The sequence below is a fragment of the Scyliorhinus canicula genome, chromosome 18 (genome assembly GCF_902713615.1).
Source record: "Scyliorhinus canicula chromosome 18, sScyCan1.1, whole genome shotgun sequence".
NCBI classification, from domain to species: domain Eukaryota; kingdom Metazoa; phylum Chordata; class Chondrichthyes; order Carcharhiniformes; family Scyliorhinidae; genus Scyliorhinus; species Scyliorhinus canicula.
Window position 1 is genome coordinate 10939932 of NC_052163.1, and position 20025 is coordinate 10959956.

The 20025-nt window shown below is 48.1% G+C and overlaps 1 protein-coding gene across 2 annotated transcripts in view; it reads right to left on the reverse strand.

Annotated features, from left to right (window-relative positions):
• rgs9b (regulator of G protein signaling 9b) overlaps window positions 1-20025 on the reverse strand; it is a 98507-nt gene that overhangs the window by 52561 nt on the left and 25921 nt on the right. For both annotated transcript variants that reach the window (XM_038776864.1, XM_038776863.1), the window contains exons 2-6: window positions 19238-19334; window positions 5548-5598; window positions 2899-3005; window positions 441-492; window positions 81-139 (exon numbers count right to left, since the gene is read on the reverse strand). In XM_038776864.1, the coding sequence (XP_038632792.1) occupies window positions 81-139; window positions 441-492; window positions 2899-3005; window positions 5548-5598; window positions 19238-19334 (366 nt within the window). The remainder of the gene's footprint in view (window positions 1-80; window positions 140-440; window positions 493-2898; window positions 3006-5547; window positions 5599-19237; window positions 19335-20025) is intronic.

Below are 20025 nucleotides of genomic sequence, written 5' to 3' on the forward strand. Positions count from 1 at the left end.
TGAAGAGAAAAAGTAAACTTGTTTACAGCACACAGACAGCATTAAACTCTCGGGTTAAGATAGTATTTGACAAGTCTCACCTTCTCATATTCTTCTAATATACCTTTCTTGCGGATATTTTTCTTTGCCAAATATATTGCTGTTGAACAAAGAAATAATGAATCAATTAACCATTTCGTAGCAGAAATGTAAAGAACGCTGGCGAGTGTTTCTACTTGACAAGTGACGACAATTCATCAGCACTTCAATGGCTGTAAAGTCATCCTCAGGCGGTGAAAGGCGCTGGACAAATGCAGGTTCTTACCCCCCCCCCCCCCCCCCCCCCCCCCCTCCGTGCGCGTTTTAATTTAAGTATTGATCGATTTGTCTATTGTTAATGCTCTGAGAGTGGGTGGGTGTGAGGAGATGATCACATTGAACCCCGTGGTGAATATCCTTACCATAATCTGTGTCCTCGGCTGGCCACTCCTGGGTGGGCCAGAAGTAAGGAGTCTGCGTGAGATGTAAAAATACAAGAGTCAAAGTGCGTATGGATAGTAGGCTGGGACATACAGAAATGGGCTGAATTTGAAATAGAAAGGCGTTTTGAGAAACCTACCTTTGAACTGTTTCATTACATATTTCATCCAACGCTTTGATCTTTGTGTCCTAAGTTGCAACCCCCCCCCCCCCCCCCCCCCCCCCCCCACAATTGGCTCAATCAAAGTATATTGGCTCTCAGTTAAGCAACCGTGATTTTAAAATACTCATCATAGAATCCCTACAGTGCAGAAGGAGTACATTCGGCCCATTGAGTCTGCACTGACCCTCTGAAAGAGCACCCAGCTCCATCCCCATAACCCCACCGATGGCAATTTAGCACGGCCAATCCACCTAACCTGCACACCTTTTGGACTGTGGGAGGAAACCGGAGCACCCGGAGGAAACCCACGTACACACGGGGAGAACGTGCAGACTCCGCACAGACAGCGTCGAATCTGGGTCCCTGGCGCTGTGAGGCAGCAGTGCTAACCACTGAGCCACCGTGCCTCCCCCGATGTCCGCCTCTCTGCGTTAGCAATCGTGCGACCCTCTGCTGGGACCCTGTGACCCTTCACTCCTTCCCTGAACCTCTCTCTGCCTCACTGCCTCCCTCTCCTCCTTTGCGACGCTCCCTAAAACTCACGGCTTTGACAAAGCTTTTGGTCACCCGACTTGTTGGGCAAAATTCTCCCAAAACATGACTAAGGGCGGGATTCTCCAGCCGCACCCTCCCAGCAACCGGAAATTTCCGCCCCAGGCCAATGGACCTTTACATGGTTCACGTCCTGTCCGTGGCCACCTTGCGGTGGGCGGGGTGGACTGGGATTGCAGGTGATTCCCGTCGGGTGTTTGGGTGCGATCCAGACCTGTATTCGCTCACATTTGGGACATTTTTCTCTTTGAGCTTGGGGAGATTCTCACACTGTGAGGTGGGGGTGCACCATCAGTGGGATTGGAGGATCCCGCTAGCGTCAACAGCCGGTAAATTCCGGCCCCTGAATTTTTCCTGCATTGCGGAACTGGAGTCCCCGGCAAGACTGGCTCCTCAGAGATTGGGGGCCCTTCATAGTCACCCCTCACACCTCCTCCCACTTTATACAGGATATTTGCGGACCTGCTAGTTTGTTTATGGATTGATATTTCAATGCTCTATGATTCCATCCACCGGTATCACAGTTTTACCGTGTGCCCTTGCGGCATTTGTCGACTAGCCCTAGATCCTACCCAATAGGCAGCTAACAGGCCCAAGTGGTGCCTACGTTGGCTGAGAGCCACATCTTGAGCTACATGTGAGCCCCATATTGGAAGAATCCAACGCTTGCCCAGCTTGGAAGCAACAGTTCTAAGATCTCTCCATTGAACTGTAACTTACAATCTTACAATTGCAAAGGATCAAGGCCATTCAGCCCCCTGTGTCTGTGCCAGCTCTCTGAAAGTGCTACATTTTCCCCATAGCCTTCAAATACACATAGAATTTACAGTGCAGAAGGAGGCCATTCGGCCCATCGAGTCTGCACCGGCTCTTGGAAAGAGCACCCTACCCAAGGTCAACACCTCCACCCTATCCCCATAACCCAGTAACCCCACCCAACACTAAGGGCAATTTTGGACACTGAGGGCAATTTTTCATGGCCAATCCACCTAACCTGCACATCTTTGGACTGTGGGAGGAAACCGGAGCACCCGGAAGAAACCCACGCACACACGGGGAGGATGTGCAGACTCCGCACAGACAGTGACCCAAGCCGGAATCGAACCTGGGACCCTGGAGCTGTGAAGTAATTGTGCTAACCACTATGCTACCATGCTGCCCATAAATTCAGAGTACCCAATTCATTTTTTCCAATTAAAGGACAATTTAGTGTGGCCAATCCACCTGGCCTGCACATCTTTGGGTTCTGGGGGTGAAACCCACGCAAACACAGGGAGAATATACAAACTCCACACGGACAGTGACCCGGGGCCAGGATCGAACCTGGGACCTCGGCGCCGTGAGGCAGCAGGGCTAACCCATGCGCCACCGCGCTGCCCGCATTTCCTTTTCCTGCATTTATCTAATTCCCCTTTTGAAACTTACCTTTGGATCTGCGCCCACCGTCCAATCAGGCAGCGATTCCCAGATGATAGCAACTCACTGCATTTTTTTAAAAAGTCTCCGTTTGTCAATTTTGTTAAATCTGTGATTTCCAGTTACTGACCCTCCTTCCCGGAGAAACAGTTCCTCTGTGTGAAGCTGTTCCGGTTTGTACCTGGTGCTACATTTGTAATGTAAACACAGCCCAGGATTGGTGAATCGAAATTAGGGAACAAACTCCCTCCATTAACTACAAACTGCATCCACTCATTTCCGATTAGTGCTAAAGGGAGTTTGTTTACCTGGAATCTGTACAGGCTGCTGTCCTGCCGTAGGATCAGGTTCCTGGGCTCCTGTAATGGGTAGATGTAGCCGAGCCTCACAATCATATTTCCCAAAACGTAGCCTTCTAAAGAAATCAATTCAATGGAACACAATGGTTAGCTAGCGTGAAGTTCTTAAAACAAAAGAAAGTAAATAAAACGGACACGCAGATATATACACACACTACAGATATGTCATGTGTATTTCCACACACACTGGGGGCAGTGTGTTCCGGCCGTTCCCGACGGCGGAATTTTCCGGTCCTGCCGACGGTGACCCCCCTGCGGCGGGCTCCCTGGCGGCAGAGGTTGCGAACAACAGGAAACCCCGTTGACCATGGTAGGACTGAAAGATCCCACTGCTGGCCCATGGCTGTCACAAAACACACCGCATCAGGAAGCGGGGTGGAAATTCTGCCCATACTCTATAGAAATATATTTTCCCAATGTCACTGCAGAATACCATGAAACAGGTGTGTCTGTGTATCTGTGTGTGTGCGAGTGAATAATGTAATTAGATGGAAGACAATTAGACTGCAAGGTTAAAACATTAAAACTGGGTTCGTTGTGAAAGCAAGTATTTTGATGAGCCGATGAGCAGGGCTAATATAGCAATAGTGAGCAACATGAATAGAAATTTGCATTAGGAAGATAAGAGAGTGAATTGAAGTTTAGCTGTTGTATTTCAAAAGGAAAGTTTATAACTGGCAAAGATCATAAATGAGTAAAGGCAAAGTATTGAGTTTATTTTTATCCAAAATCCATGAAAACAATGTGAAAGATGTTTATATTCTGGCACTTCGGCCCAGGCATCATGATCGGTGCAGGCTTGGAGGGCCGAAGGGCCTGTTTCTGTGCTGTACTGTTCTTTGTTCTTTGAAAGCAACCTCCAAAGCAATTTAAGAACAGTAGATTTAAACATGAAAGAGAAAACACGGGCAGCACAGTGGCACAGTGATTACCACTGATGGCTCATGGCACACAGGACCGAGGTGCGATCGTGGGTCACTGTCCGTGTGGAGTTTGCACGTTCTCCCCATGTCTGCGTGGGTCTCACCCCCCACAACCCAAAAAGATGTGCAGGTTAGGTGAATTGGCCACGTTTTATTGCCCCTTAATTGGGAAAAAAAAATTGGATACTCTAAATTTATTTTAAAAAAAGGAGAAAACACAGATTCAATGAAAGGTTGGAAGTGGTATGGGGAGGAATGGCCATAATATCCTGAAGAATGTGCTGTGCTTAGAGAAGCTGTGAAAGAAGTAGAGTGATGCCTAGCAACCCTCAAGGGGAAAAGTGTTTGCCTGCAAGGTTTTGTTACAAGTCTTGAATTTCCATTATTGAGTGAGAGAGACAGACGTCCGGTGAAATACCGATAGAAGCAGTGGATGTAATTTTACTGGGGTTTTATAGATTGAAAATCTATAGGACTGTTTCCTGAAAAGGGGGTGTATAGCTTTGCATTTGACTAAGCAAAATACTTTTGGGAAATATTTGTAGAACTACTGTTAACTGTGTAAAGGTAATCTTATAGCTTTGCGTTTTTTTCAATAAATCATAGAATTTACAGTGCAGAAGGAGGCCATTCGGCCCATCGAGTCTTCACCGGCCCTTGGAAAGAGCACCCTACTTAAGCCCACACCTCCACCCTATCCCCGTAACCCAGTAACCCCACCCACCCTTTTTGGACACTAAGGGCAATTTATCATGGCCCATCCACCTAACCTGCGCATCTTTGGACTGTGGGAGGAAACCGGAGCACCCGGAGGAAACCCACGCAGACACGGGGAGAACGTGCAGACTCCGCATAGACAGTGACCCAAGCTGGGATACGAACCTGGGACCCTGGCGCTGTGAAGCAACAGTGCAAACCACTGCGCTACCGTGCTGCAAATGTTTAAATTTAATATTTTAAATCTCCAGTGGTTTAAAACCTCTGCTCCTGATTTCAGTGCCAGATGCCCTCTCGTTATAAAATACAAATTGCGAATCATTGTGATAGCTTGTCCAAGCTACCCGTTGAGATTTGGACAGCCCAGCAATTGCCACTTGCCATATCATAATAAAATGTACATTTATACACACATCGCATATGTGCACACATCAAATTGTTAGGATGTTGGAATTAGAAAAGTAAAGAATTGGCTGAAGGGGAAACAGGTAGGCATTTAGCTGCGCTGAAGACTTGTGAGGTGTAGATTAGCCTGGCAACAGGGTGAAACAGATACTTTTTAAAGCAAATTCAACCCTGCTTTTGGAAGTATATTTGACAGCGCCTTAATCTGTTCCATTTGAATGCAAAAGAGTGACAAGAACAGAAACCGCAACCAATATACACCATCCTCGGGCTAAGGATTCAGGTGGCACCCTGTATTAAATCCATTTTATCCTTCACTGTCAGCAGCTTCTGTAGGTTCTGTTGTTGATGCCTCGTGATATCCACAATGATGGGCCTGGAATTCAGATCACAGAATGAAGTGATAAGCGGTGGTCGGGGGAGGCAGGGGTGGGGAGAGATGCTGTGGATACATTACGTTACGCAGGATTGGCAGAGGTATGGAAAGGTGAGGGAGATGTTTTTATAAAAAAAAAGAAATCTGCGGGGCATGTATATAAACTTGCGCTCTTACCTTCATCTGTAATTTGCAGGCGCTGAATCAGCCACTCCAATACATCATGCCCTACAAATGGAAGAGGCAGCATTGTGAAAAGGTCCAGAAGCTGGGACTGCCTAATGCACAAAAGGGGTTGGACTGGTTTCAAGCCAAAACTGTTGGTTTGCACACAGACGTTTCTATCCATTTTCGTACCTTCCTTTTGTTATGATCCCAGTTATAATAATAATAATAATCACTTATTGTCACGAGTAGGTTTCAATTAAGTTACTGTGAAAAGCCCCCATCGCCACATACATTCCGGCGCCTGTTCAGGGAGGCCGGTGCGGGAATTGAACCCGCGCTGCTGGCCTTGTTCTGCATTGCAAGCCAGCTGTTTAGCCCACTGTGCTCAACCAGTTGATGTTATAACTGGACGGGATGATCCCAGAATGGAACCCTGGCTCAAAAGACCGTAACTTTTACTTCTTTAAAATAAAATGTGGGAGAACAGAGTCAAGGACTGCTCATTCGTTTTAAGAAAAACGCTTTTACTACACATGGAGACATTGGATTATAATACAATACAATACTCCTTTCCTCCCCTTATCGCTTAACAAATACACACAGATTTAAAGATTAACATGGATTACAAAGTACATCTTAAACTGCAATTGTCTCATTAACACAAAAAGTCCCTCTTAATCACACTGAAAGCGGAATTTTAAGTTACTCGTGTGGAAGCCGGAGTTCAGTGAGACAAGGTGGCTCAAGGTATAAGAATCATCTGGGGCGATTTTGAGGAACATTTAACAGACCTTCACCTGGGTTCAGGGAGGAGTGTGTCTTACCACAATCACACAAGGTGACCACCTTGTCTCACTGAACTCCGGCTTCCTCACGAGTGATTTAAAATCCCGCTTTCAAAAGTCACACTTTCAGATATCATTTACAATTGTGTCCCCCCACCCCCGCTGATTCCTTCAAGGTTTGGGTTTCAGGTTTTACACCTCTCCCTTTAGGTTTCCTTTGTCGTAAAGGCTTTTACACAAAATCCAGAGATCTCTCTGGCCTCTCAACTCTCTGTGATTTTACAGAACAGTAATCTGTACTGGTTCCCAGTTTCTCCTGTTCCGTTAACTCCAGACTTCTTGTAAACTTCTCTTCATTTCTCCAGTTTCCTTAATTAGCTGGACTTTAGATTTCCGACATCTGTTTTCATAACCATGACTCCATGGTATGGCTTTGCTTCTAGCAAGGCTGAGAGATGTTCCCTCTTTAGCCTTCTAAAACCAACTTCTTCAAGCAGAGCTGTGCGAGCTCCCTTCTCTCTCACTACTTATCTCCAACTGCAACCAAATTAATTAAACTAAAACTTAAAAGCGTCTCTACCGCACAAGGCTCCAGTTGCTAAGCCCGGCCCGTATACCTCTGCTGGCCTATTTATTCTTCATGCCGTAGCCCTCTGCAAGCACAATAGAAACACAGTTAGAACTTACCCAGCCCCCATACATCCCTTCTCTCTCACTATCTATTTGTTATAACCCGCAAATATTTACGAGTTGGGAACAATTGACTTCCCCGTAAACCTTGCAGAATACAAACTCCCCCGTTCAAGGGGTTGGGGGGGGTTGGGGCTCTAAACAATGTATACTGGATGGTATATAATTCCAGCCAGTTAGGCATTAGCAACACTGACCCAGTTGGGAGCTACCGTGTGACGTACAGAATAGTTATTGTAAATAAACTAATTTATTTTGTATTACTCGGTGTGAGCTCCTTTGTGGCCTTACAAAAGTATCTCTCACTGCAATCAAATCAACTAAACTGAAATTTAAACGTTTCTCTACCTTCCAAGGCCCCAGTTGCTAAACCACGCCCTCTGCTGGCCTATTTATTCTTCACGCCACAGCCCTCTCCAAACACAGTTGAAACATAATCAACTCCCACACATACAAACACCTTTGTCCAGCATGAATCTAACTATAGGTTTTACCCTGCCAGGCACAGATTCATTCAATTAAACCCACTTAAAGCTATGCCTTATTTCTATAGTTTACCAATACAAACATACATCGCTGAAAACTAACTTTGCTTTCCTATCACTTTTCTGAAGGGATTGATCTACAAATATTCTCATCTTCCACTGGGCCCGGTGAACCATTACCACTGGCTTATTGCCAAATTGGCAGGAAGGTTGGTTGGACTACCTGACATGGTTTTTATTCCTTCGGTTTGGAATAAATATGGCGGGGGGGGGCGAGTTTTAAGCCGCACTCACCATCCGTGGGATCGCCGGCACAGACGGAAAGTCCCGTGAGACCCGATCAGGAAAGCTGGGGGCTGTTAGTCAGAGAGAGTCAGGGAGTTTTAGCGGCCTACAGCACATGAAAAAGCCCTTCAGCCCATTGCGTCTGTACCGGTCAACAACAACCTAACTATTCTATCCCATTCGCCAGCACTTGGCCCATAGCCTTGTATGCCCTGGCATCGCAAGTGCACATCTAAATACTTCTTAAATGTTATGAGGGTCTCTGCCTCCACCAGCCTTTCCGGCAGCGAGTTCCACACTCCCACAACCCTCCGGGGGAATATGTTTTCCCCCAAAGCCCCTCTAAACCTCCTGCCCCTTACCTGCCGCCAGGTCATTGACCCCCCTGCCAAGGGGAAAGTTTTTTCCCCATCTCCCCTATCTATGCCCCTCATAGTTTTATACGTCTCAATCATGTCTCCACTCCGTCTCCTCTGCTCCAAGGAAAACAACCCCCAGTCTATCCAATCTCCCTTCATAACTGAAACTCTCCAGCCCAGGCAACATCCTGGTAAATCTTCTCCGCACCCTTTCCAGTGCTATCACATCCCTCCTGTAATTTGGTTTTCAGACTGCACATAATACTCTAGCTGTGGCCTAGCCAGAGTTTTATACAGTTCCAGCATAACCTCCCTCCTCTTAAACTCTCTGCCTCGGGTAATAAAGGTAGGTAACCTCCTTAACCACTTTATCCACCTCTCCTGCTACCTTAGGGGACCGATGTACATGTACACCCAGGTCCCTCTGAGCCGCTATGCTTCTCAGGCTCCTGCCGTTCATTTTTCAAAATAAATTTAGAGCGTCCAATTTTTTTTCCCCAATTGAGAGGCAATTTAGCGTGGCCAATCCACCTACCCTGCACATCTTTGGGTTGTGGGGGCAAAACCCACGCAAACACGGGGAGAATGTGCAAACTCCACACGGACAGTGATCCGGATCGAACCCGGGTCCTCTGCGTAGTGAGGCAGCAGTGCTAACCACTGCGCAATCGTGCCGCCCCGGGTCCTACCGTTCATTATGTATAGCCTTTCCTTGTTTGTCCTGCCCACTTCTCCGGATTGAACTCCATTTGCCACTGATCAGCTATCTGACCTGGCCGCCTATATCCTCCTGTAATCTGAGGCTATTCTCACTATTTACCACCCCACCAATTTACGTATCATCCACGAACTTACTGATCAACCCTCCTAGTTCAAGTAGGATAAATTTGTACAAATCACAAAGGGCAAGGGCCTCAACACTGATCCCTGTGGGACCCCACTGGACACAGGCTTCCAGTCAGAAAAAACACCCCTCAGCCATCACCCTCTGCTTCCTGCCACTCAGACATTTCTGGATCCAATTTGCCAAATCTACTTGGATCCCATGGGCTCTTACCTTTGCTATCAGTCTCCCTGCTGTTTTGGGTCCTCGATACCTTCCCTAAGCCTCCATTTCTTTCTCTTTATCCAATGCTGTATATCCCTCGATATCCAGGGGTTCACTGGATTGGTTGGCCTCACCCTTTTTCTTTCCTAGAATGTGGTACTGGGGTCAGGCTGACAGAGGGACAAAGACATACAGGCCAAAAACAGGCAATACCAAATCAGAACCTGGCTGGAAGGCTGTCTGCCGGACCACTCAAGTCAGCACAGCATTTATCACCTTTATACAAATGGACAAAAGACCATGCTATGAATATGTAACTAATTTCGAGGCAGTACAGATCAACTTTACAGCAATAACAATGGAATACAAAGAGGACACCAGCTGGCTAATAGTTGGTCGGACAAGAATGTTTCAGAGGACCATGGATCCTGATTAAATCGCCCTGGTTAAACAGGAGTACCCTGTTTATTTCCATTCATGAATTTAAGCCTTGATGATGTTAGGATCCCTGATAAGAACCCAACTATTTGCAATTTGTAAAACTGGGAGGGAATATGACTGCACCACAGGAGTGATAACACTGACCCATAGGTATCTTTCAGAACAAACTTTAATTTAAACACAGAATTAACCATATTAACAATAAATAAATAACTTTACAATTAACAGTCTTAAATCAGAGAAGGAACTCTAACTTACCTACTAAATCTGCCACTAAATATTCTATTTAAGCAAACCAATATAGTCCAAATACCACTTATAAATAAAGTCAACAGCCAATCAGGTTTTACTTGCTTTTCTCCGTTCAGAGACCTTGGAGAGAACCTTTCGGGAGCAAACTGAAAGATACCTTGTCAGGCGAAATGACAAAATTGCAACTATCGACATAGCTGGCTCCTCCCCTTGATTACATAATCTGTACCTAAACCATAAGGCATTTTTGTCTCCTCCCACAATATGTTCCATGACCTGTTTAACCAGGACCAAATACAATATCTCTCATAAATTATCTACACCCAAGGGACCTCCAAACCAAAACAAAACAATATTCCATTAGCCAACTATCTGTAAACAAGTAAATGGTTAAAATCAATGATTACCTCACTTTTAAAACCCCATAATCACAGCTTTAGCAGACATATTGGGCTGGATTCTCCGACCCCCCGCCGGGTCAGAGAATCGCCGGGGGGCGGCGTGAATCCCGCCCCCGCCGTCTCCCGAAGTCTCCGGCACCAGAGATTCGGCGGGGGCGGGAATCGCGCCTGTCGGCGCCCCCCCCCCCCCCCCCCCCGGGCGATTCTCCGGCCCGCGATGGGCCGAAGTCCTGTTGCTGTAATGCTGGTCCCGCTGGCGTGAATCCAAAGACCTCCCTTACTGGCAGAACTGGCGGCGCGGGCGGACTCCGGGGTCCTTGGGGGGGGGGGGCGCGATCTGGCCCCGGGGATGCCCCCACAGTGGCCTGGCTCCCGATCGGGGCCCACCGATCGGCGGGCGGGCCTGTGCCGCGGGGGCACTCTTTTCCTTCCGCGTTGGCCATAGCCTTCACGATGGCCACCGCTCAAGTGACCCCCTCCTCTGCGCATGCACGGGGATGATGTTAGCAGCCGCGGGGATGACGTCAGCAGCCGCTGACACTCCGGCGCATGCGGGGACTTCCGCCGGTCGGCGAAGTCCCTTTGGCCCCGGCTGTCATGGCGCCAAAGGCCTTTCCCGCCGGCTGGCGGGGTGCCAACCACTCCAGCGCGGGCCTAGCCCCTCAAGGTTAGGGTTTGGCCCCTAAAGGTGCGGAGAAATCCGCACTTTTGGGGTGTCCCGACGCCGGAGTGGTTCACGCCACTCCATCACCACCCGGGACCCCCCGCCCCGCCAGGTAGGGGAGAATCCAGCCCACTGTCTGTATGTACCTTACTCAGGATTTTTAACAACATTACTGCAACAAACATAAAATATAAAATATGACAATTGTTTGCATTCATTACAATGAGACAATGGAACTCAGGCCAAGTGTGTGTGTGTTTGTGCATCATGACTCAGCACAAGCAAAATCTGGATAAAAGAAACATTGAAACACAGCATCAGCGACAACCCGGGAATCCCCAGGAGCAAGCATCGCAAAAGCCCGAGGGGCAGAGCAGAAAATGTTCACGCTGAGTGATTGCAGCCTGGTCAGCCCCCTTCACTAGTGCGGGTAGAACCTGGTGCTCAGCTGTGAGTCTGACAAATGTTCTATGTGATTGATTTTGATTGTGATACCCAAATAAAATAGAGTTACAGTGGACAGTGTGCGTCTTTTTGTGTCTGTCTCGGCCGACCGAGCAGCGTCTCGGTTAACATGAACATGTTGGCTTTGTACTCTCCCCACTTCATTCTTGTATGGTTCCCGGTGTTCTGTCACAAATTTATTGAAACGCGTCTGCTCCCAGTCCACTCTGATCAACAGCCTCTTTAAATCCTTGAAAGATGGCGTCCCAATCTCCTTGGAGCCGGTTCCTGTCCCTATGAGACCCCTCCCTGCAAAGTGGCAGCGTAAACTATGCCCACTCATTCTTTTTTATTGTCTATGGGGCTGAGGGTTTGGTGGGAAAACTGGTCTGTGTAACTGGAGACTCCATGCCAGTTTTCTGTCTGACACTTTGCCAAATTCTGCTAAGATTTCACCCATGGTGCAATATATCTGAATTGTAAATCCATCTGCATCCCCTGTCATCAATGGATTGGGCTGTATAGAGTGAAATTACAAGTTTCAGCCAGATAGAACGTGATTGGGTTATTCATTTGTTGTCAAGCGCATCAGGCCATCGCACTGCTGGAAAGAACTGGGATTGATTTTACCCACATAATTTGTATCATATAACTCTCCTGCACTCGCTGCATTTCCCTGGAGAATTAATCTTGCTGCAGTTGGGAGACTCGGTGTGGTGTAGTTTTGGTCATGAGTTCAGAGAAGTTCAAATCCCCCCCCCCATCCCCACTCACCTTCACCCACTGACTGGTATCAATGGTCACTATTTTTAATCAAACAAAAGGAAAACTATGTTGCTTTACACCCAACTGAATGACAAAGTAACGAGATGGTGTCACCCTCCCATGTGGTCCCCACATTCTTTACTCAGTTTTTAATAACCCGACGAAACAGTCACAACAAAAGATGGAATTGGTTCAATGTTGTCAGTGAAATTGAAGGTGTGGATTCTGAATGTTGAAGCTTTTCGTTAGTTGCCAGAATAGAAAATGTATTCTTCCAGGCGAGGTTCTATCTCAACATGAAAACTTCACTGCACAACGTTGCATCAGAGATTTTAAAATCAATTGTTTGGTGAGTGAGCACCGCTCGTGCAATTCTTAATTAATCCAAACACAAAAGAAATACAATCAAGCAGTTAACAAGGACATTTTCACCCTTAATTAAAAACCAATCAAATCCATTGTAAATTAAAGAGTTTAGTTATAGAATCCCTACAGTGCAGAAGGAGGCCATTCAGCCCATTGAGTCTGTACCGACCCTCTGAAAGAGCACCCTACCTGAGCCCAGTGCCTCGCCCTATCCCTGTAACCGCACCTAACCTTTTAGACACTAAGGGGCAATTTACCGTGGCCAATCCACCTAACCTGCATATCTTTGTACTGTGGGAGGAAACTGGAGCACCCGGAGGAAACCCAGGCAGACACGGGGAGAACGTGCCAACTCTACAGTCACCTGAGGTTGGAATTGAATCCAGGTCCCTGGTGCTGTGAAGCAGCAGTGCTAACCACTGTGCCACCATGCCACCCCAGATTCACTGTGCTATATATTGTATTATCTGTAAATAGCTAGGAACTAAATAGTTTCCACACACCATGATCGAATCGCTTTAACAACATATGTAATTATTAAATATTGATTAATCTTCTACACTGCTCATTAAGAGAATCAACAAACCTCAAATGTCTATCAACAAGACCCCAAGATCCAGTTGGTGCCAATTTAATTGTCTGTCCCCAGTGTGCTACAGTCTCTAAGTGAAGCTAAATGGAAGCTGGAGGAAAGATTGGGCGCAACACAGAGTTCAAGTTTCCGATCATAATCATTGCTCCCATTCTCTCGTATGGAGCAATGCTTCTTCTGTTGTCATTCACATCTCCCCATGACCCATCTTTTGTTACTTTACTTGTTACCATCCCCTTCTGCCTTGTGCCATCAACCCTGCTGCTATTTAACCTCTCCTGCCTTCCATCCCATCACAGACCTCCTCTGTCGTTCTTTCCTGCCCTAGGTAGAACGAGGTAGCTGAAGGCACAGTTACCAACTGGAGCAAAAGGATATCAAGATGGGCAAGGGGGCAGAATCAGAGGAGCGCAGAGGTTTTGGAAGGTTTAGGGCCGGAGGAGGTTACTGCCAATCCTCTCCCACATGGGCCAGGTAGCAGACCTGGAGGAACCACAGATCCGACAAGGAGCGCCTTCCTGGAGAATGGGGGCCAAAATTGCAGGAGAATGGTGTTCTGACCATGTCTACTATCTAATAGCTAAATTCGCAAAGGAAATTTCAAAATCAATAGGTTTGCAGTCTCACGTGGGTGTCAGCATTTGGTTTATGTAATCCCCTTACTGTTAGGCCAAGTAACCTAGCAACAGGCTGAGATAATGAAAGGATGAATCATTGGCAAAACTCTTTAGCTGATTTTGTTTTATCTTCTAAGTAGAAAGGACAAGTGGATCATAGTACAGGAACGTGTGGGCTCGATCGGCAGGAGTACAGGAAACAGCAGCCTACAGCAAATATCTGAGCAGGAATAGTAACTTGAGAAACCGAGATAAGAACGGACTTCACGGCAAAGATACACGGTTAACCTCAGATGAGTTTATTCTTGGGAGCTGTTTCCCCCCCTTGAACACACTGCAATAAACCTCCAATGTCACTGTGGATCAAACTTCAAGTCAAATCATGCAAATGAAATGGTCTGGAGTGTGCTTCAAGGGCTGAAAGCATTATCAAGAGTGAAATGATGTGAGTGGGTACTGAGATGAAAGGAGACACAACGAGTGTCTGGAATATGAATCAAGAATAGTAGAAAATCACAATTAGTGAATCCAATACCTCAGCCATAAAAAAAACAGATTGAATTTACATGTGGGGATTAGATCTCATAAAAGGTCTGGTCAAATTTATATTTACCTATTTGTTTCCTCCCCAGTTTACAGACCTGCTGTATATTTCCAGCATAATATCTGACAGCCCAAAAGGATGTTTAACGCCTCATTTTACCTATACTGACTTTCAAAAGGAGTCATCTATTTAATCCCATATTCCTGTCCCTTTCCCGTATTCTTCTCAATTTTACTTCTTCAGATTCACTTTGCTTTGAAAAGCGATTATGCATTTCGCAACCCTCCTATCTACCTATAGATTGGGCAAATCAAATTAGCAAAAATACTATGGCGGACTAATTCCTGGAGTGTGTGCGAGATGGTTTGTTTAGATCAGTATGTCAAGTAACTTCTGGTTATCGATTGTCTCCATATAAATGGCACAGCCAAGTGGAGTTTGCTCATTCTCCCCATGTTTGCGTGGGTTTCTCCCTCATGACCCAAAGGTGTGCAGGGTAGGTGGATTGGCCAGGCTAAATTGCCCCTTAATTGGAAAAAATAATTAATTGGACACTCTAAATTTATAAAAATAAAATAAATAAATAAATGACACAGCCGCTCCGCTTCCATTTTGACTTAATTACCACCACATTTTGGGAATGCCCAGAAATGCTGTAGACTGCTCCGGACCCACAAGACACCTAGGGCGAGATTCTCCCAAAACGGGAGAAATCGAAAAGCTGCCGTAAAACCCGGGCGGGTTTTACGGCAGCGCGCCCCTTCCCGACCGGGGACCGATTCTGGTCCCCGGTCGGGGCTAGCAGCCCGACGCCGTAGGCCCCGGCAAGACGGGCTTAACGAAAATCGTTAAGCCCGCTTGCCAGAGTTAGCGCCGGCTGACGCGTCATATGACGTCAGCCGCGCATGCGCAGTTTGGAAGACTCCAACCCGCGCATGCGCGGGTGACGTCATCGCGTTTTTGCGTGAAACCCGCGCATGCGCGGGCCGGGTTGCCCCTCAGCCGCCCCGCGAATGGATACTGCGGGGCGGCGGAAGGACAAGTAGTGCGCGGGCATCGGGCCCGCTGCCCGCGATCGGTGCCCACCGATCACGGGCCCATGGCACCCTTGGCACGGCCGTGGTACGGCCGTGCCAATCGGTGCCATGGTTATTAATAGCGAGTTTGTGACGCCGTTTTTACGAACGGCAAGACCAGGTGTGTTTGCCGTTCGTAAAAACGGCGGAAAGGGCTGGGACTTCGGCCCATCTAACAGCTGAGAATCGCTGCCGGCCGTAAAAAAACGGCGGCAGCGATTCGGGTCGGGACTTCGGCGGGGAGGGGGGAGAATAGCGGGAGGGCGGCAAAAATGTCGGGAAGGCCCTCCCGCTATTCTCCCACCCGTCGTGGGGGGCGGAGAATTTCGCCCCTAGTTTCAGGTCTTGAGGTTGTTTGGGGCATCGGCTCCGAAGGGGTCTTGAACTTGGTCCATCATCTGGTAGATATTTTCTTCCTCCTATACATCTTAGATGTTACTGAAGTTTGCCGTGCCAGTAATATGGCCCTTTCTGTCACAGTTCTTGCTGAGTGTCTGACTTGTGCACATTGATTACATAGTTGTAGCCTTGAAGACTGGTTTTTGGCAGTCTCCATCTTGCGAATCTTCACTCTAGCTCCTATCTGCGAAGCCTCTTTTGCTGTTAGCTCCACTGATGTAGCAATTTCTCCTTCTGACTTGAGAGTTCAATCGCTGGCAGTAAGCAGCTACCTCTGATTAGCTCTGTGGAGGAGCCCATCACAAAGGGTGTCACCTCCTGTTGCACCAAACCTGCAGCGTTTTGCTAACCTTCTTACGGTCGCCATGAATTGTAAGACGCTTTCCCAGTCTTCCTGGTGGTGGACCCAAAACCTTTCTGCAATTGTAAGTGGCCTTGATGAAAAATGCCCTTCTAGTATCTTCATTAATTTATTGTAGGGTTTATGTCCCGGTTTTGCTGGATGGACCAGGTTTACGGTAGGATAAAGGTTTTATGCCCTACCAAACTGAGGAATGTTGCAACCTTCAGGTCCTCTGATGTTTGATTGGCTATGAGATAAAGTTGAAACCTCTCTTTATACGAGTTCCAAGTCTCACCATCTTTATCAAATGCATCCATTGCGCCACTTTTGGCTGCCAATTCGGATATCGGCTCGCAAGGTCTACAATTCAATCAACCTTCCTCCCTTCCATTTCTTCTTTATGTGTGAAACAAATGGTCTCCTAATCCACATTGTAAAATATAATTTTTTCTTTTGCCTGGATTGGTTTGACTTATTTGAATAATAGCTTGCACGGAATTGGAAAGACCTTTAAATCCCCGTTCCCGCAGCCAGTTTCGCTATGCCCTGTGTGCGGTCTCTGCATTTCCAACGGCAAGCAGGTTTTGAAACTGTTGGTTCTGCTTACCTAACATTTTTGAGTCCTGAGAAGCTTCTCCTCCACTCTAGTCGCCGTTTTCACTTTCCCCCTTGACAATTATAGTGCCTCATCAATTTCCTCTTGCCTCAATCCTCCTCGCCAGTTTGTTCTTGCCTCAATCCTCATTGGCAGTTTTTCCTTTTGTTACATTCTCAATGTGCCGCAAAGAGAAACGGTATTGAGGTGCCACACACTTGGGTTTCCTCCAAACATGAGGCAAGGTTTATTCAGGAGATGTTGCTCATACAATACTAAGATGGAGGACTGAAGCCCACGCATATACTCTGCTGACGTCACTACAAATCACGTGAAGTTCCACAAGCATGGATGTACTACTTAAATACATAACACAATCAGAGTCCATTTGCCAACCAATCAGCACACTCTTCTCATATAGTATAACATTGCTTTGCCTGCACTGCTGTTCATGCAATTGTCCTGATGAGTGGAAGATGAAAAGCTTTGACAAAATGTCCTTTTACAGCAATACTCAAGTTCTATACTACCAAATGACTATTTATTTTCTGGTCTTATGATCCTTGCTGTGTGCAAATTCGCTACCATGGCCGTGATTCTCCCAAAGGGAGACAAAGTGCCGACGCCGGAGTGAAAACCGGAGTGTTTCACTCCAGCGTCGGAGGCCGCTCCTCGCCCCCTATTCTCCCACCCCCAGGGGGCTAGGAGCGGCGACGCATCAATCTCGCGCGCCGGGCCTTGACGCTTGCGGCCAGCGGCGCCTAAATGACATCACCCACGCATGCGCGATTGCCGTCTTCCCCTCCGCTACCCCGCAAGACATGGAGGATTGATCTTGTAGGGCGGCAGAGGGAAAAAAGTGCGTCTTTCAGAGACGCTGGCCCGATGATCGGTGGGCACCGATCGCGGGCCAGACCCCTCCTGAGCACCCCCCTGGTGCTCGATCCTCCCTCCGCCCCCCCCCCCACAGACCCCACACGCAGCGGTCGCTTGCTGTTCACGCCGGCAGCGACCAGGTGTGGTTGGCGCCGGCGTGAACCGGTCGTATTAGGCAGGCCGCTCGGCCCATGCGGGCCAGAGAATCGCCACTCAACCGGAGCGGCGATTCTCCAAGCAGCCTGTCGCAAAACGCGACACGCCGTTTTGTGGCAGTGTGGGAGAATCGCGTGCGGGTGCCAGGGCGGCGTGGCGTGAATCGCCCAGCACTCCTGTGATTCTCCCACCCGGCGTGGGGTCGGAGAATCGCGCCCCATGTTTCTAGATTACAGCAGTGACTATATTTCAAAAATAATTAATTGGCTGTGAAACACTTTGGGTGATGATGAGGTCACGAAAACCCTAAATAAATACAACTTCTTTCATTAAAAAAAATCGTAATCTTTGTATTACGACCCAGAAAGCCAGCAGTAAGGAGAACGTAGGTTTTAATCAAGGTCCACGGCAGTGAACTATTTACATAGCACAGTCCCAATGGTACAACCAGCAGGCCGGTCCCTGTCCGGGCCGGCCTTTGTACACGATTCCTTCGTGCCCCAGCTGGGCAGGCCTCCGCCCACTAGCGGGTAAGTTTATATTCCACCAGTCCCACGGGGAGATCAATCAAGGTATCCCAGTGGGCCTCATGGGGGTTATCACAGTTCGGTACATGGATGATAATTTCAGAATGGGTGCACCAGTAACCTGTACCATCATTGGTAATTCTAGCACTGATGGAATGGTGTTGCAGGGGATTGTTAGGAAGATTCATAACATCCATTTGAAGAAACAACTTGGAGAATAGCTGTCAGGATTGTGGATTGGCACAATGGAAATCATGGGCGAAATTCTCCGACCCCCAGCAGGGTCGGAGAATCGCCTGGGGGCGCCTAAAATCCCACCCCCGCCATGGCAGAGATTCTCCGCCACCCAGGAAGTGGCAGCAGCGGAATCTCGCCACTCCGATCGGAGAGGCCCCTGCGGCGATTCTCCGGCCCTGATGGCCCGCGATCAGGGCCCCCCGATCAGGGGCCGGGCCAGTGCCCTGGGTGCACTATGTTCCTCCGTGACTGCCACGGCCTCCACCATGGCGGAGGCGGAAGGGAACACCACATCGCGTATGCGCCGGCTGACGTCACTGCCGGCGCATGCGCCGACCGGCGAAAGCCTTTCGGCCAGCCCTGCTGGCGGGGGCGCCGGGTGTTTGCACCAGTCTTCTGGTGCAAACCGCTCCGGTGCGGGGCTGGCCCCCAAAGGTGGGGAGAATTCCCCACCTTTGGAGAGGCGCGACCCCTAAGTGGTTGGCGCCACTCCCCTACTCCGGGACCCTCCGTCACGCCGGGGAGGGGACAATGCCGCCCCATGTCTGCAGTAGCAATGAAGGCTATTAATAATAATATCCTTTTATTGTCACAAGTTTGAAGTTACTGTGAAAAACCCCTAGTCGCCACATTCCGGTGCCTGTTCGGGTAAGCTGATATGGGAATTGAACCCACGCTGCTGGCCTTTGTTCTGCATCACAAACCAGTTATCTACCCCACTGAGCTAAACCTGCCCATGCTAGCCTTCTTACCTGTCATGGCATGAGGGATAGTCGTTATCATCAGCCTCTGTGCTTGCATTTTAATTCCGGAATTTGGTTCTTGCATCTCCATTATTAGAGGTTCAATCTAAAGAGAGGAGAGGTCCAAACAAGGTGAAAAGTAGATGATCAAAGGAAAAGTTGAATAACAAAGACAAATATTTCAACACCATTTGCACAGGAGGTGATGCCCATGTAGTTCTCAGACCGTTGAGGTTGAACATTCAGCTCCTGATGGCAGAATGTACAGCTAGTCCCTGAAAGATCAAACAGAACTACCAACATAGAACGTACAGTGCAGAAGGAGGCCATTCGGCCCATCCAGTCTGCACCGACCCACTTAAGCCCTCACTTTCACCCTATCCCCGTAAACCAATAACTCCATCTAACCTTTTTGGTCACTAAGGGCAATTTATCGTGGCCAATCCACCTAACCTGCACGTCTTTGAACTGTGGGAGGAAACCGGAGCACCCGGAGAAAACCCACACAGAGAGAACGTGCAGACTCCTCACAGACAGTGACCCAGCGGGTAATCGAACCTGGGACCCTGGCGCTGTGAAGCCACAGTGCTAGCCACTTGTGCTACCGTGCTGTCCAAACTTTGCAACTATTTCAGAGAGTCACTCCTGATTCACCATCTACGAGGCATAAGTCAGGGGTGTGACGGAATACTCTCCACTTTTCCAGCTGAGTGCAGCTCCAAAACTCTAAAGCTCAACACCATCCAGGACAAAGCCCTCTTGATCGGCACCTCATCCTCCACCTTGACCATTCACTC